Raw genomic sequence first — 23,826 nt, 5'->3', positions numbered from 1 at the left:
TGTAGTGATCACACATGATCTTTAGTGAAGGTGTAGTTATAAATACCTTGAGTTTATGAAGTTTTAGTCCAAATTACTCAAGACTCATTCCACGGTAGTCTTTCAGGAGACAAGTGGTCCATCTGCCTAACTAACATAGGAAGAACACTGTGTTTTTAAGGATCCCCTCGGTAGCTTCATAACAATGAGTTCTCTGTTTTACAATCTGAAAAGTACTTCTAGGCAGTTGTCTTTGAATTTGCATCTACTGAACTGGAGAAGAGAGAGAAATAAGTTCTTTTATTAATGTGAGATTGGAATAGAAGTTTTTCACTATTAAAGAAGATTAATTCTTCGGTTCAGAGTTTCTCTATAAATAGCAGATTGGATATGTGTAATGAAGGCAGTGTCATATGGAAATGCTTGCTCAGGTCTGAAAACCTGTGAGCAGTATTGTCTTGTGAGAGCAGCAGTCTGTCCAACTGCAAGGCCAACAGAAAAGAAAACTATTCACACATGGTTTAGGATCAGACAAATATTCCTGTATGAGTGCCAAAACTTGTGAGCCTTGACTGTGACTGATCAGTGAAATTTTGAAGGCAAACCTTTTAGAAGAATCAGTATCACTTTAGCACTGAAATAATAAATATTTCTGCTAATATATAGAATCCTTATTCTCTGTCCTTCTTCTTGATTGTCTCTCTGTTTTTTGTTCTAGTCTCTGCTTGCTCTTGTTCACAGTGCTTTTCCAAAAAGTGCAAAGTGATGCATTATGGTTCATCTTTCATCAGTTACAAACATTCTAAGTTACCTGTATTCCTATAGAGAAGGGGAAAAATTAAGAAGTTTATATGTCTAAACTTTTGTATTAGGCTGCTCTTCTGCAACAACTGTTTATTTCTTTCTAGTTCTACAAACATCAACTTCTAAGCAGTTCAGTAATTAGATCAGCTGATTTCGTAGGTGGTTGATGATATGATTCTTGTGAATAACATATAAATCTTGGAGCAGAAAGTAGAATGTGTTTTTTTGTTGTAGGTTTTTTTTTTGTTGTTGTGTTGGCTCATTACTTGTGCATGTTAGGATTTATGAAGGAAATGACAGCCTATTAACTTGGATTTGGTTTTTGCTTCAGGAAAAACTACCCACACCACTTACATCCCTTATGAACTGTAAGAAAGAAAATTAGTGGTAAAGGCTTGGACCTGCATGTTTTCATTGATGTGATGACTTTTGGAAGAGCTTTATGAAAACAAATATGGGGATGAAATAAAGTTAATTCAGTCATCATTTGAAATGCTAAAAAAAAATCAAAATGAGAGATTATAAACATGGGGGTATGCAAGTAGTTATGTGGCAGTAGTTATGATAGAGCAGTAGCCTGAAGATAGCCAGAGAGGGTTTCAATTATATCTTGACTAGAGAGATGCTTGACCTAAATACAAACTTTCTCCATGTAGTACAATATTTAGGCTTCAGTCTTTATCTAGATGTGGTTTTGGAGGCATGTGAAAGCATGTTCTGTCACCACAGATGAAAGGTCTAGTGTAGACAAGCAAGAAGGCCAAATGCATTTCTAGTGCATGTTAAACTGAACAAGCAAAAGCTCTGTAATTCAAAATGTGGGATTTGGGCTTGGTTATGCATGCCTAGACCAGCTTTTAAATGTTAATTGGGTAGAGAGAACCATGATGCAACATGGAATTCAGTGTGTATGAATGCTTGGGTTACCTGCCTTTTGCACCCTTTACTGAACCTGCAATTCAGTGCTCCTGGCAATGTAGTAGGATTCGTAACACAGTTTTGTTTTGGTGCAAGTGTAAGAGGGAAGCTGTATACTGAACTTGAAAAACTTTGTGTGTGCTCTTCAGCTCAAGCGTATATTCCACATGGTAACACGTGGTTGGATGAATAGTGGGAGCTTAGGTCTGTTGATTGGAAGCATGGTTTGCAAGCTATCCTTGATGTAGTACACTACTTACTTTTACAGCTTAGTTGACTGCATTCCTTGTAGTTGTAGCCTGAGGCTTGCTGACACTTTTTACAATTGCAGTAACTGCCACACAGCAGACTAGAGGTGTTTGCATTTGGTGTCCAAGGACTTCTTAGAACAGTGAAGATGCTCTATACTAACTACTGAATGAGTTATGATTAAAATGCCAGCAGTTATCTTTTCTGCAATTAAAGTAGCTGATGTTTTCTGGTGACTGTTTTGCAAATGGCCATCATTTGGGGCAATACCTATTTTTTTAAATTATGTAATTTTTTTTGACAACGCAATGACTTGTTAATTTTGCATTTATGATACTAATGTAGGGCACTTACTGAATAACGTGCACTTTTGCATTAAGCAAGCTGCCACATTGAGTTTTGGTAGTGTTGCACACTCAGTTCGTTTCCTGCACCATTTTGAACTTATCTTCTTTGTTTTAATTTAGGGCTGTTGGCATCTCCACAGTCAGCACCTGGAAATTTGGACGCCGGGAAAAGTGGAGATGTTAAAGGTACTGGGACAGGAGGAAGCAGAGAAAACAGCACTGTTGATTTTAGTAAGGTGAGTAACATTAGATACCTTAGTGTTTAGCATCAATTAACTATGTAACAAAAACTGTGTTGGTTGTAACTTCCCCCTTAGTTACAACTAAGACATGTGTACCCGTGTACACATGAACTAGGTACTGAAAGGTAACTTGTGTCACAATATTATCTAGGCTAAATGTGTCGCATGTTTTAAAATTCTTCCCAATGGAATACTTCTCAGTATTTTGGTAACATAAGAGTGCAGCTGCTGTGCTTTCTCATGCAGATATTTACACATCTACTATTAAGGCTCTTATGAAAGCAGTTTTGTACATTGTGTTGTACAAGCTAGAAGTTTTTGTTGATTCCTTTTTTTTTCTTTTTTTTGTGAAGAGGGTTTTTAAGAAGAATTTGCTTTATATGTATAATGAGTTTCCTCTACAAAAGTTGTTGTACATCTTAGTCATTAGAAACATGTAATACCACTTTCTGAAAGAAACCTTGTAAAAAATCTGCTGTAAATCTCATATGTTTGTATAATCTAAACTTGCTGAGCAAGTTTCATTGTGGCTGTTGCTATAAAGTTCAGTCAGAAGTGTCATCTATGCTGTGAAGCACTGTAAGAAAATAGTTTTGACAAGTTAAATGATTTTGCTTAAGGAAAGCTAACTTACACTGTAGTTTTAATCTAATCATGGCAGGTGCCATATATTCCTGCTCCTCTGTCACAGTTTATATATTTTTGCTTGGCCTGTCCTTGTGTACACCTGCCTTGTCTCCTGTTGGACAGGAGTCAGCCTCCTGGCACTGTAGTTGTGGCACACTTGGTGTGGGACTCAAGAGGCCATCTGTAAGTTCTCTAGCTAGCAGTGTCACTGGTGCTTGTGTGTGTGTGTATATGTGAACACAGAGTTCATGTGCTGTACCATTTTCTGATGCACTTCTGTAATTTTGTACAGAAATGAAGGTGAAGATTTTCAGCCACCATATTCTTTATGATTTGTATGAACATACAAATTATTTTTCAAAATTATGAGATACTTGAAATATACGGCTGTGAAATAACTTACTGCATTCTAGAAACCATGTGTAATTACATGAACTCTCCTTACTTAATTGTGCATAGATTTTGTTAATTTATGTCCTATCACGGAATGTTTGTCATGATAATATTAGAAAGGTGATTATGCAGTTTGGAGTCTTCTAGAATATACTAGGTGTTAGTAATTCTAACTTATAGAAAATAGTTTATTATTATTTGGCTGGCTGGCTGACATTTTCTAAATGTGTTTGTCTTTTCTGTATTGTGGGATATTTAATTTGCTTTTTAATTTTTTTTGTAGCATAAATGTCTTGTAAATTCTGATAAACATAATTGTGTTATGGAATTTCTGCTAAGAAATGTAAGGGATTAAACACTTGTTTCATCTTTGTATGAATAGGTTGATATGAACTTCATGAGGAAAATTCCTTCAGGAGCAGAAGCATCAAATGTGTTAGTGGGAGAAGTAGATTTTTTAGAAAGACCTATTATTGCTTTTGTGAGGCTCTCCCCTGCTGTGCTTCTCTCGGGTCTCACAGAGGTTCCGGTTCCTACACGGTAAATAAATGCCTAGAAAGTCTGGCTTTACTTATACAATAAGATAATAATATTTAAGATCTCAAATAGCTGTAAAATTTTATATATACTGTATTAAGCTCAAAAAATGTAGAGTTTTGTTTAACATTATGTCAGTCATTTGCTGCAAAATTTGAAGGAATGAGATCTGCCACAAAATTCTCTGAATGCATTATATATCTTTATATATATCTCTGTATACAAACACACATACATATATACATTTATATACATGTAAAGATGCTGTCTTAAGCAAGTGCAGGATTTGAAACTGAAAGCTGATTTGGAGTAAAAGCCCTGAGTCTTCCAAGTTTGTGTTGAAATTTTGAAGATGGGCACGAAGATAGTTATAGTTCCCTTCACTGTGACACAGCTTGTCAGTGGGGAAGAGTACACTAAGTCTGAAAGTCTGTCTGATCTGAACATCTGCTCTTTTTATACAAATGCTCTGCATATGAATGACTTAGGTGGTGAAAAACCAATTTTTTATTGTATGCCTAAATCTACACTATTGACATTGCAGAGTCAATCTGCAGCTAATACATAGAAGCAGTTTTCAGTCTGCAGTATGCTATCCAACCTGATGCAGTCATCCCTGCTCCCCCAAACCCAAGGATCTCACCAATATACTGTGGGTATGTTCACCACAGATGTTCAGAATATTAAAATACAGGTCTCATGATGAAGGTAGGAGATCATTTCATCAGTCATCATGGATGACACTTCATTTTCTGTGCACATTAATGTATTGGGCTGTTCCGTGGTGTTTGGCATACATTTGTATTTATGTTTTTTGGTGGATTTTTAATGTTTTAAAATGATCAAAGTGTTTGTTTATCTTCATGGTTTTCAGCTTATGCACTCTATTGAAGGGCAAAAATACATATATGTGAGAATTTTTGGACAGTAGTGGACAGGAGTACTCATAATGTTTTTGGGAAATTTCAAAATTTCTGCATTCTGATTACTGTAGCTAAAATTATTCTGTCCTGAGTTTTTCAGAATGGTGTAGACTTGCAGATCTGGAATAACGTCCTTGGATTCTGAAGATGCACTCTCGGTTTCAGTTAGGGTAGTAAACTTGCAAAGGAGACAGAAGTGACCTTTTTGTACTATGAGTTGAAAGAAAGCATTACATTTTTTCAGATGTATTGTGCTTGGGAATGTAATTTTGATGAAATATAGGAAGAAAGTTGTGAAACAAGTTACTGAGGTTTACTCTTTGGTTTGTATCCTTTTGAATTTATAAAATGTTATTCCTGTTCAAGGTTTTGGTGAGTTTTATGTTAGGCACTGTTACTGCACGAGGATCTGCTAATATATGCTGTGACCCAACCCCCAGATTGGATCAGCTTCCCAGAATTATCATTTACTTTTATAGGTGTTCAAATACCCAAGTTGCCTTCCTTTCCACTGACACAAGACTAGGATATGAGTACATGAGTATGCCCAAGTGTACTGCAGGAATTACAGTAGGTGCATCCTCTGTGTGCTGTGCCCAGTCACAGCAGGTGAGGGGGTTGAAGTCCCATGAAAAGGTGATCATCAGGGAGCACAGGACAGGTCATAGAGTTCCTAGGCTGCCACTTAAGAGGTCTTTGCTACTGGGAATGTCAGAAAGGCTTAGAATCCAGGGGAAATATTCATTTAGCTCTAGTCTGTGGATTTCTACAATGTTTAAGGCATTATAAGAAGTTGAAAAATTAGGCTTAATTAAGAAGATATCTGAGTAATTTTGGCTCAGGATTTGAGTTCTTTACAGTAATGACTTTAAGCTGAATCTTTTCACAGTGTTGCAGCAGTCTTTTAAGATCGTAAGTGGTAAAAATGGTGTTTTTACTTCACCTCTAAATTTTCTTTAAATATTAGTTTGTAAAAACCCTGCTTGAATATACAGATCAGTCAGCCGTACTCATCTGTATTACTTTCTCCACAGGTTTTTGTTTTTGTTGCTGGGACCAGCAGGAAAAGCTCCACAGTACCATGAAATTGGACGATCAATAGCAACACTTATGACAGATGACGTGAGTGATCTGCTTTAAATGCTTGTACTTAAAGTCTAGAATGATGTATTTACCAATTGATTTCATAAATTATTTGGAGTAGTAGGTTTAAGAAAAAACCCTCAAACTAGTTAAATGAAGAACTGTAAATTTAATTATTTTTGTGTTAGTGAAGTAGATAATGGTAAATTAACTTCCCTCCTTGTCTGTCTTGAAGAAATCCTAAATGCATTTCTAAAAAAAAAAAATTGGCTTTGATGTATAGATGTCATTTTTGTGTTAAATTGGTTAACAGAACTATTAAATAGAACTGCATTTGATATGAGTCACTGTATGTCAGAAAGGACAGAAGCAGCTGCGCAAGTGCTCAGGACACAAAGTTTTAAAAATGCATGCAATTGAGTCATCATAGATTTTTTTTTTTTTTAAATCTAAGCAAGGTCAAATAAATAAGAATTTTAATAGCCTTTTGAAGTTGTATGCTTAGAGTCCTATTGGTTTTAAAGACCACTGGAGGGAACCAGGACTTTTTAGGAGTGTTGTCATCTTACTGAGAAGAACTAGGATGTTTTAATTTTGACTTCACATTGAGCGCCACCTACTGAATTGCTGATAATTTTTAAGGTTATCTAGCAGAAATGCAAGTACTTTTTACTCTAGAACAACTTGAAGTTTGGTAATGTAAACTAGAACTTTGTCATTTTGCAATTGGTAACAAGTCTGTGAATACAGTTTTTGTTCAGTGTGAGAATTGAATATTAAAAACTTTACTTGCAGCTTCTGATCTTTTTTAGATTGGCTGATCTGATATTTAGGAATACTCTAGATCACTGAAATAGAAAAAAAATCAATTATTTGATGGTCTAAAAAGACCTGAGTAGACTTCAGAGATCTATTTTAAGATGAAAAGATTTAATGATCAGATTTAATGGTATTTGGAGAAAAACAGTTCAGGTTTCAAATGTACAGATCAATTTAGGATCATCTTCTACAAGCAGTTTTTTATAGCAAAATAGCATTTTTTTCCCTGTGTGTGTATAAAATACATCTTGGAGTTCATGTTGTAGTAGTCTGTAAAACGGTATAGGTTTTTTAGTAGGATTGCTTTCATGGGCTTTTTAAGTAGTCTTCTAAATTTAATTAAGGCAGATGTATAAAAATGCATTCTTAATAAAAACTTGTGGTTTGGTTTGAAGCTCATTGGAAGTATTTTTTGTCATGATTTAGCACAGTGTAGTGGTACAGTGGCTGTAGGGCAGAATCATTCGGACAATAGTACATGAACTTGATGTCCTGAGTATTGAAGATTAACTTTCCATTTAATTTTAGAAATTAACTCAATATTAGTTCTGAGTTTAAAGATAAAACCTCCATGTCTTATTGTCCATAGGAATGTGCATACCAGTAGTTTTTAATTTAAAAGTAAGTAAATAAAGTAAAAGCCAAACTTGAGGACCTACAAAGTATTTTTCCATGCCTTTTAATCAAGTGTAATCATTATATAATGATAATCAGTTCCTCTTTCAGGAAAATAAAATAAAAATGAGTGTTGAGTACTTTCTTCTTGTAGGTTTTCCATGATGTTGCCTATAAAGCAAAAGACCGAAATGATTTGTTATCAGGAATTGATGAGTTTTTAGACCAAGTGACAGTCCTGCCTCCAGGAGAGTGGGATCCCTCTATACGAATTGAGCCACCAAAAAGCGTTCCTTCCCAGGTAAAAGGCAAAAAAAGTCCAGTCTGTCTTGTAGTGAGGGGGCCTAAACTGAACATAGGATTTGAGCTGCTGAGTGCTGAGGGACAATCAGTGCCCTTGTCCTGCTGGCCACACTCTACTTGACACGTGCCGAGATCTGATTGGCCTTTCTGGCCACCTGGCCACACTGCTGGCTCCTATCCAGATGGCTGTAAAGCATCAGCAAAGTCCCCACATCCATTTTGCAAGAAAAAGTGGATTTTTCATTTAAGTTAGGAAAAAAAAAAGAAATCAAGAAGGGGGAAAAAAGGCATTAATCAGTTTTCTGCTATGCTGTTAATTTTATTTACAGTATTTCCTTTTGAAATACTGGAATGAGTTCATGTGAGAACTGGAAGAATTGGTGGGAAAATGTTCATGTTACCAAATTCTGTGAGTAGTCTATCAATGGTCAGCAAGAATATTTTAATTATTGTAAGAACTTCTGTTTGCATGCAGCATTCATTGCAATGTTCAGTGTGTTTTGTGTAGCATATACTGATAACAGAATGTTTATGAGATAGATAAAAATCTATCATATTGCTCCGTTGTGATGATGCAGGCTTAGAATGAGAGCTAAGGGAAGTGGGAGAAATTTTCTTCCCCTCCTCCCTCTTTACAACTTATAGGAATTTGGGCCTCCAGGATCAAAAGCAGGGGAGAGACCAGAGCTTTTTTGTTCAAAAGGTTGACATTGGTGTTGAGTCCTGTGGTGGTTTGGCAGAGTGGGTGGAATAGAATGGGGTAATAGCAGTGCAGTCTATTCATGAATAGCCTGAGGTTACCATGTAACTTGTTTCCAAAATAAGCTGGGCTCAGGGTTTTTTGGAAGGCAGGCTTAGCTGAAAAATTTATGAGGAGCTGGTAAGCAGCTTGCTCAGCAGGGGAATTACTTCTCATTTATATTTCAACCAAATACTGTGTGTATCATAAAAAGAGGTCAGTTTCTGATACATGTTAAATGTTTCTGCTCTGTAAATGGTTGAAGAAAAAAGTATCTGAAGATTCCTGTCTCATGGTTGAACCTCTACTGTGTGTTGAAAATCTAGGCTTTGTTTCATTGTGTTTCAGGAATCTATTTCTTGTAGGTACAGGGAAGATGAATACTGTTGTGCAAGGTACTAATAAGGTCTTCTGGGTGGTGTTATACAGTTCTAGTCATCTGTACTCAACAAAAGATTAGTTTGGGAAATGGAGGACTGCTGGGAATATGAAAAAGGGTGTGGAAGGCATAGGATTTGTGCATGCTCTCTTTTATGCTTTTTATACTTTTTAGTGTAAAAACAGTCTCAAAGTATTTTTTTTCCTTTTTCCTCCCTTACCCCCCACCTCTTCTGTAGGAGAAAAGGAAGGCACCTAAATTTCCAAATGGATCTGCTCCTACAGGAGAGGGTCTTAAAGAAGAAGGCCATCATGCTGGACCTGAACTTCAGAGAACTGGAAGGTGTGTTCACTTCCCTAAGTGCTAGCTTCCTTAAAGAAATAGAAGTGATAAATCTTCATCTTAATGATTGACATTTAAACATTAAAAAAATCAGGGTACAAGTGTCAGAGCGCATCCTTTGTCCTTTTCAAGTGTTGGATTCTTGCCTGTAAGTGCCAATCTGCTTAAATTATTTTCAAGCCTCTGGCAATGTTTCTCAACACATTTGCGAAGGATTTCACATAAGATGCTGCCTAATTTAACTAACTGACTTTTAAAAGTTGGGTTTTAAATTTTAATCTTCAGGAGCATGCAATTATCATAATTACAGTAGGAATATGCAATTTTCAGTGTTGGGCTAGGTACTAAAAAATCCCATTAATGCAAATCTGTTGTATTAAGTGTGCATGAAATGGAACAATAAGAAATGCAAAGTGGCAAAACGTAGTTTGGTATTGGTTAGCTTTGGGTTTTGGTCAGGTTTCTTATAAAATAAAACTGAAGGAATTTCTTTCAATTATTGTTGTTTTTTGTTAATTCTAAAATACTTGCTAAAGAAGTCTCTAACATTCGGAATACCTGGTTATGATTAAACTTTAATACCTGAAATGAGAGTAAAGATTAAATCAACTGAAAAATTTTGGAGTGTATAGACAGTGTTGTTATCCCCAGAATAATAAACTTCCAAATCAAATGCATCTTTTTCATACATTTGCGAGGAAGACTTTGCAACATTTGTGTTGATTTTTACCTTTGTGGCTTTGTTTAATTACCTTTTACTCTTTTTGTAGACAGTATGTGGAGCTGAAAAGTTCATTTCTGCTCACAAAATCATCTGTAGATAAGGCTTTTCTTTTTCTTAGGAGTGTTTGGGGGTTTTTTTAATAATTAAAAATAAAACAAATTTTTCTAAATGCAAGTTAATGTCTATTATTTTGGAGTCCTTAAGATTTTTTAAAATTGATTTTTAAATTCTTGGTAATAACGTACCCAGTTGAACTAAGTAAAATATCTGTGTTCTCCAGATAGGAACACTGTTAAAAGTGATAGACCTAAATTTATTTATTGACATAATCATGTGTAGTGAATTCAAATAAAAAGCTACAACTGTATGTTGGAGTAATAATATTGAACTGTGATAATGCAATGATCTTGGTTGAGGTTTAGCATATTTCTCTGTTCCATTGTTTTGAATATCATAGGACAGATTTGACTTAAAGAATCATTTAGGTGAAATTGTTTGCAAAGATTTTTTCAGTATCTAGCCCATATATTAAAAAAAAACACGGTCAGTTTTTAAAAATGTGGATAACCTGCTTGATTATATTTGGAGTACTGCTGAATTGGAGTAGATAAGATTCTCATTGACGTTTTTAACTGTTATGCTTTAATCTGGATTGTGAAATAGCTAATTTGTGCCGGCAATAGGCACTGGCAGTCATGTGTAGCCCATAGTTTTAAACTAGCTAGAATCCTTTAGTGTACAGTTTGACGAGTTTCATCTCACCTATTTAGGCTTTTTGGTGGTTTGATACTTGACATCAAAAGGAAAGCACCTTTTTTCTTGAGTGACTTCAAGGATGCATTAAGCCTGCAGTGCCTGGCCTCGATTCTTTTCCTATACTGTGCCTGTATGTCTCCTGTAATCACTTTTGGAGGGCTCCTGGGAGAAGCTACACAAGGCAGAATAGTGAGTACAAAGAATGGTAGCGGCCAGGCTTTTTTAGACCTTCAGAGGCAAGTCACTGTGTGCATTTGTCTCATTTATTTATACTGTATTTGAAGAATTTACCCACAGCACTTGATTAGCCTGCCCCAAAGCAGATCTTCCCCAAAAGGTAATTGCTATGGAAAATGTGGGGAACCTATGTGAACAGGAGAAGATGCACAGGGGAGGTAAAAAATGTTTATCCTGCCTTATTGGATGAATGGCTTCATGAATTGAGAAAAGGCTTGCATTGCCTTCTTTTTGGCTGCTTGAGAGTAATAAATAGCAGTAAAGGTGCACCATTCCACTGGGCCTACTTTAGGCAAAGTCAGAGGCTCAAGGTGAATAGCCAAGAATATGTACTGGCCTTGAGTGTAGGCCTACGAGGATGATAATGCCTGCAGTGTGTGGCCAGCAGTCCATTTATGAAACAGACAGGGTATGTTTGTGCTTGCACTAAAACATGTTTCTCACAATACAATAAAGTGTTTGAGGTTTATCAGCAGAAAATACTCTTCATTGTAAATGACTCAAATGTAAACCATACACATACAAAATTTTGGTAGTGTTATGTTGGGCAGTAGATAATACCAGCACCTTTTCACCAGCAGTTTTTGAAGCAGGGAAGAATTATTTAATATCAGCACTGTTTGTAACTTAGTGTCAATTGGCTTATGAGAAAACTAGTTTGAAGTGTATTTTCTGTTTTTAAATCTATCACAAAGAAACAAGGCTCTGTCCTTTTGTGGGAGGGAAGGATGTATTCAGACGTGTCTTTTACAAATGTTAAGATGCTGTTGAAACTTATGTTATAAAATTCTTGATACTTAATGAAATGTTTAAACTTGTACTATATTAAAATTTAGTTAACTGTTTTATCTCCTTCAATTATTTCTGTGGACTCAGATATTTGTTTTTTGATGTAGCACTTCAAGCTGATAGAAAATACAGAAATCAGTTATGTCTTTTCTGTGTGCTGGTTTTCCCACTGTAAATGTAGCAATGATTACTAAATTGACAATGCAAGTTTTGAATGTATAATAATGAAACTAACCTCCTTTCAAAGCTTGATTCTCAAACACCTTCTTTCTTTTAGCTATCTGGAATTGTTTGCGGGTTTGTTCCTGCCTTCAGATACTTGGTGTGCATCATTGAATAAAACATTTAGTTACTGCACACACATGTTCAAGCACAGTAGCTGACATTGTAAGGTACACAGTTTGTCTTTGAAACCTTCCCTCGCATTCTCAGAGGCCATCACCTCCACAGTGCTCCTGTCCCTGCCACCCTGACTGAGAGCCCCAAGGTTAATGCATTGACTAACCAAAAACACTAATTTGAAGGTAATAGAACGAGAGACTGGAATTATATTTTTTTCCTTAATGTTATGAACAAAGGACCCATTTTCATTTTTAATAGCCCAATTCAGCAAATCATTTTGATAATTTTCAGATGCTTTCCTGAATTGGAGTTCAAGTTTGAAGAATTCTGTTTTCTTAGGTTTGCATAATTTAAAAATAGCAAATGCTTTAAAGTTCCACGGGGAACACAGTAATTCCATTACAGGAATCTGTAATCCATGACTTCTCATAGTGGTAGGTGGTGTAATTAACTGCTTTCAAGCAAATTTAATATAATTTTAGTATTTAAAATTCTGGCCTCTCTCTTTTGAGGTATATTGTAACTGGGTATTTTTGGCAGAAGATATTACAGGGAAACGCTTAATTCAAGAACTGAAGTAGATACCTTAATTCCTTGAAAAGAAATGCATTACCAGGCGGGACATTGGTTTACTGCTCATCTATTTTTGGTGTCATGTATACATAAACCAATATTCTTCAGTAATTTCCCCTGCACCTTTGCCTGTCAGCTTGTTGGAGGTTTTTTGTTTTTGTTTTTTTGTTTTTTTTTTTGTTTTGTTTTGTTTTTGTTTTTTTTTCTTTTCTTTTGTAATGCTTGGTTGACTGCTGCAGGTTTGATATAGCACACTGTAGGTATGGTGCAATACAAATATCTGTTTTCTTTACAGAGACCATTAATTTTTTCTTTAAACAACATGTTGAGTAACCTATTATCTTTTTTTGTTTGTTTGGGGTTTTTTGTTTTAGTTTAGGTTGTTTGTATTTTTTTTGGTAACTTTGTATAATTGTTGGTATGCTTTTCCTCCAGAGCTAGCAGGACTAATAACTTGTTCTCATGGTTTTGGATGGCTTTATGTTTCTCAGGGGTGAAATTTTCAAAATCTTGTCCATGGTATTGTTACTGCAAAACAGTGTTAAGTTATTCTTGTCTCAAACATGGTTATTAATTGCAATGTGTTTACATCTTGTCTTGTTTCTAAGTTAGTGCATCTTAAAGCTGTACTTATGAATATATGCTGATAAATGCTAATCTGAAAGGCAGCAAAGTTACAGCGTTTTTTTTCTCCCCCAAACAGAGTGCAATAGAGTCTCTCTTTGGAGCCTCATTAACTGGGATTGCCTATTCCCTCTTTGCTGGGCAACCTCTTACTATCTTGGGAAGCACAGGACCAGTTCTAGTATTTGAAAAAATATTATTTAAATTTTGCAGGTAAGCAATGTTTATATTGGCTTGATGCACTTTTTAACATTCTAGCCTGTTACAATAGCTGTGATTGAAAGCAGATGTGCAGTAAATGTGTATGCCTATGATGGTAAATACAGTGGCAAGAGACTGAGAAATTGATATGATTTAGTAAAGCTGTGAGGCACTGGCAAACCTGAATGAGAAACTCAGTGATAAGAAGTGGCAAGGACTCAAATAAAAGCTGTATTCTGACTGTGTGAAGTTGTTGGCTTTGCTTCTGCAGGGATAAGCAGAGCTCAATCTACCCTGTAGGAGAAGCCATCTGGGTGGCTCTGGAGAGACCCATCCCCATGATGCTTCCCAAGCTAGGTAGTTGCACTGTCAATCCTAGAAACATCTTGCAGTGTTGCTTTGCTTTGGTGGGAGATGAGACAAAAAAAATTTCTGCTTCCTTCAGGGCTAATATCAAGCATGAGAAAAGTGCTGAAAACCTATAAAGCTTGGCCTCAATGTCTTTTCAAATAGAATGTAATACAGCTGGGTTTTGACTCAGTTATTGCTTTTTGTTTGTATCTTCACACAGGGATTATGGTCTTTCCTACCTCTCCCTGCGAGCTAGCATTGGTCTGTGGACTGCATTTCTGTGCATCGTGCTTGTAGCCACAGATGCCAGCAGCCTCGTGTGCTACATCACTCGATTCACTGAGGAAGCTTTTGCAGCGCTCATATGCATCATATTTATTTACGAGGCATTGGAAAAGCTTGTCCATTTGGGAGAAGTGTATCCCTTCAATATGCACAATGATTTGAATAAACTGACTTCATATTCGTAAGTACCAAGTTACTATCTGTTAGTGAAATAAATAGGGACATATAGAGACACATATTGTTTACTAAATGGCAGTGAGTGCCACTTCCAGGAAGGGTAGGAAGAATGCTAGGGATGATGTGGGCATGAGAACCATCAAAACAATTCTATTCGGGATGCTGTGAAATTGAATTTTCTGTGTTAGCTATGGGTGGTTGGAAGGGATCAGGGGTTGTGACAAAGCCTGCTTTAATACAGCTTTACTGAAGGTCAGAACAGGACTTCTGCCTTGCTACTTGTAGGAAGTATAGTTTCATGAAATAGGATGGGTTACCAGCTCACACCTGCCAGATGAAGATACTGCTCACTGTTGTTCAGAGAATACTGCTCATTTCTCATAGTTTAAATGAAATCATTTAAATGTTAGTGCTCCCCTCCTGTAGGAGATGTGCATCTTCCAAGTTCAGTTGTAACTGTGTGGTCACAGTGTGGGTGAGGGACCCCCAACGAGGTCATGTCCATGCCCCTGGGGTGAGGGTCCCTGCTTGTTGCACTGGGGCAATCATTCCCTAGTTGGGGAGCAGAATACTCACTGTCGTGCTGGGCAGCCGCTCTGCCTGGCTGGTGATCATCTTGCACACAGGGTGACTTCTAGCAGTGTCAAAACAGGTTTGGACTACTGTGTTTCCCCTCCAAGATCTCTGCTCACTTCTACAATTATTCAGTGCTTCTGCAGTACTTTATTCCAGGGGGAAAGGGCAAACACCCTGTCAGAGACTGCTTCTTGTGTTCCGTTCACACTTGACATTCTCATTCACTTTCATGCTGTTAGACCAGGCCACATTGCGAGGAGTGGGCTGTGGGAGGACACTCACTTCCTTATTTTTCCCTTCCTACTGGCTGCTCATCCTTTTCTTTCAGTGGCTCTGGGTCCTCCCTGGACTTCTGTGTGGGCATGTTCAATCCACTGAGCTGCAGAAACTGTACTGTAGGTCTTCGGGCACTTGCCACCTGATTGTGTTTTGCCACAGGCAGGCCATGAAGGTGGAGACAGGAAGGTGGGATTTTAATTTGGTTTAGCTCTGTGGTTTTTGGGACATGCCACAGTGTTCAGCTTTGGTTTTGTCCTGCATTTTTTTCTCTCTCAAAGCTGTAGGAGATCCAGCTGTTCACAACTGCTTTTTTCCTCCTTTCCCTTTCCTTTTCTCCCTACTCTGTAACCCCCAGGGGGGAAAGGGGTGCAGAACAAGCGTGTTCAGTTAATTGAGCCACAAGACAATCTCAAATACTCTTACATTTTTTTTCTGGATGTGGGTTTTTTTCCTTTTTTCTTCTGGATTTCTGCTTATCTACTTGGTGGCATATTTTATCTTCATTGTCTTTGTTGAGAAATTTGTCAAGTCTTCCTTCAGCATGCTTTTTTATCTTGCTGCTTTGACCAACAACTAATTATGATTTGTCTCGTCATACGTATTGTTGCAATTCCTTTCTCTAATGATGATTCTGTGTTGGCAACTGCTTTGTAGGAGCTACTGCTTTCCACTCCTTTCCCATTTCCTATTGGTGTTAGTTTAGAATTCAGTTAACAAAAGAAAATTTGTTTACTTAGTAATTTCTAAATTCCCCAAACATTGTGCTTTGCAAATCTAGGTTCTTTTTGCCCATGCACATTTAATGTTTTTTCCTTCTTTACCTTTACCCCATCAGGATGCAGATTTTCCCTTCCATGGTTAATTGGGATTTTTTTCAGTGTCTTTAGTGAATCTCATAGAAAAAGGAGACTTATTTCTTGCTTACTACCTCTTTCTCCTCTTCTATGTAAATGTTTACATGTTAAGCTTATCAGCTGGTGTACTTGAATAGCTTTATTAGAAAACATCCCATTAAATCAATATTCAGTCCATTGTGTTTTGGTTCTTTTTTGTCTGATGTGTACTTCTGTCAACCTGTCTGACAGAAAGGATTCTGCAGTGTGAGTTAGCAAAATGCTGCAGTAGGGAGGGGTATTTTTACTTCTACAAAAATATTGCTAGAAATTATGTGTACAGTTGCTTTAAAGCTGAGGACTATAAGCATTTATATCTTCAGTTAGCTCACTACATAATCAAATATAGTGTCTTTCTTCAGGGTGACCTGATTCTTCATTTCCCCCACCCTCTCAATAGTCCTAGGTCACGTAAGGAAAAACCTTGTACTCTGCTTCTTCCACTGAAATTTGGGATAAACTCTGGTTTAAACTCTTCAGGATTTTTGAATTTACTTCATATTGCTGCATTTTGGCACATACAGCTTAAAAGCATGTAAACGTTTCTTTTTCCCTTCAGTTGTGTGTGTTCTGAGCCTGAGAAACCAAGCAATGAAACGTTGCGTATGTGGAGGACTATGAATAAGTCTGGTGAAAATATAGCATGGAATAATCTTACAGTTTCTGTGAGTATTTGGAAGCTATGTCTATGTATTTCTGTGTGTGTGTGTGCATATGCATAAAGAATAAATACCTGCACAGTACCAGTGTTTATTACATTTTTTCATCTGATTTCTTTTTTTAACTGAACCTGGACTGTTTTCCTTAAAACTGTATGTTTGAACTCTCTTAATTTCTTCCATGAGGCTTTACATAGTCATTGTAGAGGACTTGAGTGAGTCCAGAGAAGTAAATGCTAATATAAATCTGCTTGAGGTAGCCACCTTAATGTTCTTAGGCACCACAGTAATCTTCCTGCAGGTGGACATCATGAGGTGAATAAGCAGGAGTTTGCTTTCTTCCCGTTCCTGAAAGAAATATTTTTAATACGATGTGATGATGGAATTTGTATTTGAGGTGTGGCAGTAAACACATTTCATTAGTTTATTAGACATTGGTGCAAAACTCCCAACAGAATCTAAGGAACTACCTAAATATGGATTGAAAGAAAATAATTATTTGAAATTGAAACCAACTATTTAGAATAGGCTCCAAGGTATTAACTTATAAAGTGGATATTTTATACCAATATCTAATATTCTGTGTAGGTGAAGAAGAGGAAAGTTACCATGTGCAAGTGCTCTGGAAAGCTTTTAGAAACACTTTCGCTGATAAGTAGTTTCTTGGGCAGTGTGCAGTGGAATAAATGCAGCTGTGTGCAGCCACTTTGCTTGCACTGGCAACTGATTCCCACGTGCTCTTGAATGATTTGGGTTTGCTGCTGTTTTTGTATGCTTGTTAAGTTGGCCATCTGAGGCTGTCTAGAACAGCAGTGAATATCTGTGTATGGGCTCCCCTTGTGTCTGAGACATTCACACTAAAGCACCTCTTTTGCACAGCAGAAATTCCCCGTAAAACCTCAGTGCTTTACTTGACTTGTAGCAGGACTTTTTTTTTATGTTCTACCTATGGCTCCTAGTTTACCATAATCACTTAGGATGACAGTTTCTTTTGAACTTAGTTTTATAATTTCCTTTATATTTATTACTTATTTTATATGCCTTTTCATCTATATGCTTTTACCTCTAAAGCATCTTTAATCTTACCCAAGAGACAGAGCTGCCCCGGGATTTGGTGTTATCTTATAATCAAGGTAGATTGTGAAAAGGGAGAACTTGTGTCATGAGATAAATTGTCAATGAATTAACTAATAAATTAGGTTAGTGCAGTGCTGCTTCCAGCTACTTGAATTATTGGCTTGTTGTTTCCTTGTATTCTGTGTGTCTACTTGAACTTTTTGCTTTGCATTTCAGTCAGTCTTTTGGATAGCTCTCATCTGACTTAGTTTCCTTTTTTATTTAAATCCATTATTTCCGATGCTTTCCTACTTTGCTAGAAACTTTTTCTTATGGTTTGGGTAATCTTATTTTAAAAGACTATGTTTTTTCCCTTAACTGAGCAAAACAAAGTCAAAGAGATGGGAGAAACTGAGGAGATCCTTTTTATGTTTGTTAGCTTAAAGTTGATGTTGTATATTGGGCTTTTCCTGCATTGAAAAACAGAATGGAAGTAATGTGAGTGTTAAGAAGTTGTTTCTTCTTGGGCATCTCCCAGCATTTTGGCATCCTGAAATAATCAGTGGTGGCTACTGTGGCTTTTCTAGAACAGACAGCACACATGTCTGGCTTTTTCAGGGTGAGGTAGTCATGAAGGAAAGAACCCCCTTTTTGGAATAGTGAACTTTCTCAAATGTGTTTTATAAAGAAAAGTTGGAAGTTTAGTTGAATGTACTGAATTAATAAAACAGAGTTAAGAAGAGTTTTTCTCTTTGCAGGAATGTTTAGAATATCATGGTGTGTTTCGTGGATCAGCTTGTGGCCATCATGGACCATATATTCCAGATGTTCTTTTCTGGTCTGTCATACTATTTTTTGCAACATTTTTCCTCTCCTCTTTCCTTAAGAAATTCAAGACCAAACGCTATTTCCCAACTAAGGTAATTCTGATTAGAGACTAGACTATTGTTACCTTGTAATATACACCTTGGTATAATTTAAGGGAGTTGAATTCTGTCTTGGGAGATTTCTTTTAAGGCAGGAAAGGAAATTAAACCCCAAAATTCAGCTAATAATTACAAAGTTTAGGACATTTGAGGAAAGAAATCATCAGCAGAAAATTGGGTGCTTATTCTGTATTTTTGTAGAATTACAACAAGATATTCTAAACTTTGAAAGATCTAAGCAGTCCATCTCTCCACATTAATCAGTATTGCCAGGTATCATTAGTAGAGACAATATTGCTGCTCTTCTCCTCACCTAGCCATACAAAACAATTAATTACTTTCCCCAAACTACTGATGTCTATCAGGTTTTGAGTGGTTCCTTAGGGGATTACTATTTCTAATAGATGTTAATATGATGATTCTTTTTAGAGTGATTTATATAACTTTTGCTAGGCAAAATGAAGTGGTTAGATCTGCTATAAACCTCTGCTCATCCCTGTAATGTCTTCCTAGTGTTTAATAAAGTTATCTTTGATAATATGAACGCATTGCAAATTATCCACCTCCTATCAATTAAAACATGAAATGTATGAATATTACTGACCTAAGGTACCAGCTGTGATGGCCTCAATCTTCATGGGATTGAGGGGAGAAAGGAAGATGATGGAGTTTAAAGTAATTTGCCTCTTGCAGTAGACCACTTTTAGATGAGTGAACAGCTGTACGGAATACTTGTCTCTTGCAACTTCATACTATGCTGGCAGGCAGCTTAAATTTTAAAGTAACAAGAAAAAATAGATAATGTTCAGTGGTGTAGTATAATATAAATAAACCTCACTTTTTGTAGGGGAGAAAATCATCTTTCTGCACATGCAAATTATAATGGTGAAAAAGCAAGCCTTTTAACACGAGTCTTTTCTTTATAGGTGCGTTCCACCATCAGCGACTTTGCAGTATTTCTGACCATAGTAATCATGGTTTTGATTGACTATCTTGTAGGAGTACCTTCTCCTAAGCTTCACGTTCCAGAGAAGTTTGAAGTAAGAAACAAAACCTTTTGAAAAACATAACTTTTAAAATTATTGAATTTTTATGAACAGTAGAACAATCAAGTTGTATAGAAACAGAAATTTCTCTTTTTTGATTACAATGTGGTTGACCAAGTAGTTTCTCTTTTCTGTTTTGGATGTATGTCTCATCTGACAGAAAAAAATTATGTTTTCTATTATTACTGAAAGGGTAGCGTTCTTTTGTGTAAAAGTACAAAATGAAGGAATCAAATGGATTTGTTTTTATTTTTCCCATATAAATGTCATGTTTGCTGTAGCAGCTAAATCAGTCTTTTGGTCAAAGCCATTGGAAAACAACCTAAACATATACTTAAGAGACTGATCTGTTGTTCATTGAAACTGTTTGTAATGATAAAATCTGCATTCTATTTTAATCATTTAATTCTCGTCGTTGATGGGTTGATGTCTTTTTTTCAGCCCACCCGAAAAGATCGAGGATGGTTCATAGATCCTCTTGGAGGCAATCCTTGGTGGACACTCTTGATTGCTTCTCTTCCTGCTTTACTCTGCACCATTCTCATTTTCATGGATCAACAAATAACAGCTGTTATTATAAACAGGAAAGAGCATAAACTGAAGGTAAAAGTACTTTTTATGGAAGTTAATGTTGTGTAAGTGAGATTTAATTAAAATGAGGTTCATTCAGCAAATTTGTGAAATTACCATCAGCTGCTAAATATAAATTGACTAATTAAGAACAAATAGAATTTTGTGGATACTCTCAAAGTATCTGACTTCTGTACTTGTAGGTTATTCACCTGCTGAGTTAAAAATATGATCATATAAATAGAAAGTTTTTCAAGTTATTTATTTGCTTAATTTTACAGAAAGGCTGTGGTTATCATCTTGATCTACTCATGGTTGGTATTATGTTGGGAATATGTTCTATCATGGGCTTACCGTGGTTTGTTGCTGCAACTGTCCTGTCTATAAGTCATGTTAACAGCCTGAAAGTTGAATCTGAATGCTCAGCACCAGGAGAACAACCAAAGTTTTTGGGAATCCGGGAGCAGCGAGTGACAGGATTGATGATTTTTGTGCTGATGGGGATGTCAGTGTCCATGACCTCTGTGTTAAAGGTAAAAGAGTTTTCCCAAAATATTTTCTTTGTGTTTCTGATGTTGTGGTTTAGCATTTCATAATGTAAGAAGGTTCTTTTATGTTAAGTAAGATATGCCTGGACTCATTCTCAAATTGCTTTTTTAACAACAGATGTTAGTTGAATAGAAAAAATATGGAAGGACGCAAGAAAATGAAATCTGAGAAAGCTAGGAATGAGTAGTGAGTAGTGAAGAAAGCACTGTTACCTGATGTTCTTGCCAGCTGATTACCTGATGTGTTACCTGATTTTCTTGCCAGCTCTTTTTTAGTTTCTTGAGTTCATGTTACCTAAAAACTGCAGTTTTTAAATAAGTGCTTAAATGGAGAGAGAAAAGGAATGTGATAAAGAAGTAAAGTTACTTGAGCAGAAGTAATATAGTGTAGCAGAAGGAGCAAAAGCATTGCTTTAAAAGGAAGAAATTACATATTTCACTTCTTGTTCTTCAGCTTACTAAACTTCATTTTATTTTTAGAGTGTCAGGATGATTTTATATATCATCACATTATAATGGTGATTTTTCAGGCTGTGTTATAGCATCAGATTACACTTTATCTCCTAATTTATATCCCTAGTGACCTTTCAATGAGTCTTGGAAGAAAATTAGTTAATTCAGTTGGATTTTGCTCAGATTTCCTAAAATCTGTTCAACTTCTACTTTGTGGTTGTTTTGAATCCAGTAGTTAAAAGGAGAAATGAAAGAACTGTATTTTTGTTGCCAGAAATGCAGATATTGCATAACTGCTAGTATTTCTAAAGAACTTTGTAAAAGCCTGTTTAAACAAAGACAGATCTCACGTAATTTCATAAGAAATGTAGCTTCTCAAATTTAGATAATGGGAAATAATAATCCTTTAAACATGCAGCTGTAGTTTGATAAGTAGTTATGTATTATAAATTTTAAATAGTTGACCATTTGTAGGTCTATTAAAGAATATAAAGATCTGAAAAGAATAAGACCATAGCAGTTACTAAAAATAAGTATTCAGATTTGACAATCTCTCATTAAAAGTTGCCAAGAGCTCAGCTGTATAATGTGAATAATCAGAATCAAAAGCAGAAACACTGAAATAGATTTCTTGTTGCTCAAAAGCAAAAATTAGAAGTGCTGGTTGGTGAAGTAAAGTGTTCCAAACCCCATATTTTAACTTCTTATTCTTAGAAAAAAATACTTTTTGGTTTATGGACCCAGGATAATAGGAATGGAATTATTATTCTTTGCTCTTTATGAAATGTTTTTCTTTTTCAGTGTGAATGACTATTATTGTTCAAAAGAAGTAAAGAGTACAAAGCCTTGCATCTGTCAATTGCTGTGCTTTTGTTCCATGTGTGGATTTATACTGATTTAATGCAGTAGAAGACACTATATCAAATTGTAGAATTTACAGTGAAGACACTAGCCACACACACATACATGCAGTAATGAATCCCTAAGGCATAGTTTTATTTCACACTGTTTAAATAAATATTTTTGTTCAGTCTTGATAGCAGCAGTTTTTATTAAGATTTCACGTTGTATCTTGGCTGTCCTTTACTTGAAAGCTTAATGAATTCAGGAGCAAAGAAGGCTTCACTGCAGAGGTTTGATGCAAGTGCCACTGAAATCATTGGACAGCTTTGTTATCTTAGTAAGCTTTAAATTATATAAAAATATAGAATCCTACTGTACAAAATTATATAAGTGTCTATTATATATTGCAATTAAAATTATTATAAATATTGTCTTTAATAATATTTAAATTGGTCTTCTTACTAGAGCAAAACTTAGCTCTGAATAATTAGCAGATTTTCATAGCTCAGTGGGTATGGTGAGGTTTTTGTATTGTCTACTCCAGATACGCAAGTGTTCAAAATTAAAACTTAAAGTGGCAATTTCACGAAGTTATATAGAATATAGTAGTCTTGATACAGTTCCTATCAAATAGCAACATAAAGCAGTATACTTAGCATGAATAGAAATTTTTCTTGCAACCTAGAATATTGAGTGAATGAGCAGTCAAGGCAGAACTACTTTTTTATCCTGGTGATAGCCTTGTTAGTTCTACATTTTTTTTGCTACTCAATGATACATATGAATTCTTTTAAATAAAGGCACTCAGATTTCACTTAAGTAAAATATAAAGTAAAAAATAACTTGGTCTGTGCCTTTTACTGATATGGACTGCTCTCTTATGTCATGTTGATTCCACTTTTAACTGTGGGTGTTTTTTCCTCTCCAGTTTATTCCAATGCCAGTTTTGTATGGTGTCTTTCTTTACATGGGAGTATCTTCATTAAAAGGCATTCAGGTAAAGTCTGATTTTAACAAGCAGTTTGCTTTTGTTTAACACAGAATGAAAAAGAAACTGTAACACCCTGCATTGTGTGAGCCACAATAAAGTTGTTCCATATTGTCTGAATAGCATGTAGGATGATTTCCTGAGTGTCATGTTCAGGTATTTGTTCTTAGAATATTATGTCTTCACTTGTCAGTTCTTTTTTATTTATTCTTTCAGTAGTGTAGCTAAGAAACAAATTTTCTGAAATATTCTGGAATTTTTTATTATTAGTGAGGAGGGGACAACCCCTGCAAAACAGCCAACAGTTCCATCCCCTTGAATGTTCACTGTCTATCATTAATATTTAGTTTGGGATTATTTTACATTTCTGTAGTCTCCTAAAAACATTTATTTTCTTCCGGAGAGGCAAAAAATAATTAAATGAAGAATGCTTTTATTTTTCCATGCAGTTTTTTGACCGTATAAAACTGTTTGGAATGCCTGCCAAACATCAACCTGACCTGATTTATCTACGTTATGTGCCACTCTGGAAGGTCCATATCTTTACAGTTGTTCAGCTCACTTGTCTAGTTCTGTTGTGGGTGATCAAAGCCTCTGCAGCTGCTGTTGTTTTCCCTATGATGGTAAGTTT

The 23,826-nt window shown here is 35.9% G+C and overlaps 1 protein-coding gene across 21 annotated transcripts in view; it reads left to right on the top strand.

Annotated features, from left to right (window-relative positions):
- Positions 1–23,826, top strand: part of SLC4A7 (solute carrier family 4 member 7) — a 93,597-nt gene that overhangs the window by 58,971 nt on the left and 10,800 nt on the right. For 13 of the 21 annotated variants that reach the window (XM_038160931.1, XM_038160809.1, XM_038160924.1 and 10 more), the window contains 16 exons: positions 2,418–2,533; positions 3,290–3,349; positions 3,942–4,099; positions 6,054–6,141; positions 7,691–7,837; positions 9,196–9,299; positions 10,794–10,968; positions 13,424–13,557; positions 14,117–14,362; positions 16,666–16,771; positions 18,580–18,741; positions 19,674–19,787; positions 20,235–20,396; positions 20,645–20,896; positions 23,136–23,204; positions 23,645–23,818. In XM_038160931.1, coding sequence (XP_038016859.1) covers positions 2,418–2,533; positions 3,290–3,349; positions 3,942–4,099; positions 6,054–6,141; positions 7,691–7,837; positions 9,196–9,299; positions 10,794–10,968; positions 13,424–13,557; positions 14,117–14,362; positions 16,666–16,771; positions 18,580–18,741; positions 19,674–19,787; positions 20,235–20,396; positions 20,645–20,896; positions 23,136–23,204; positions 23,645–23,818 — 2,267 coding nt within the window. The remainder of the gene's footprint in view (positions 1–2,417; positions 2,534–3,289; positions 3,350–3,941; positions 4,100–6,053; positions 6,142–7,690; positions 7,838–9,195; positions 9,300–10,793; positions 10,969–13,423; positions 13,558–14,116; positions 14,363–16,665; positions 16,772–18,579; positions 18,742–19,673; positions 19,788–20,234; positions 20,397–20,644; positions 20,897–23,135; positions 23,205–23,644; positions 23,819–23,826) is intronic. The other 8 variants (XM_038160948.1, XM_038160913.1, XM_038160871.1 and 5 more) reach the window with 1 other exon arrangement.

The sequence above is a fragment of the Motacilla alba genome, chromosome 2, assembly GCF_015832195.1.
Source record: "Motacilla alba alba isolate MOTALB_02 chromosome 2, Motacilla_alba_V1.0_pri, whole genome shotgun sequence".
Classification (NCBI taxonomy): domain Eukaryota; kingdom Metazoa; phylum Chordata; class Aves; order Passeriformes; family Motacillidae; genus Motacilla; species Motacilla alba.
The sequence above is the reverse complement of the archived record's forward strand: the minus strand, read 5'-3'. Positions and strand labels throughout refer to the sequence as shown.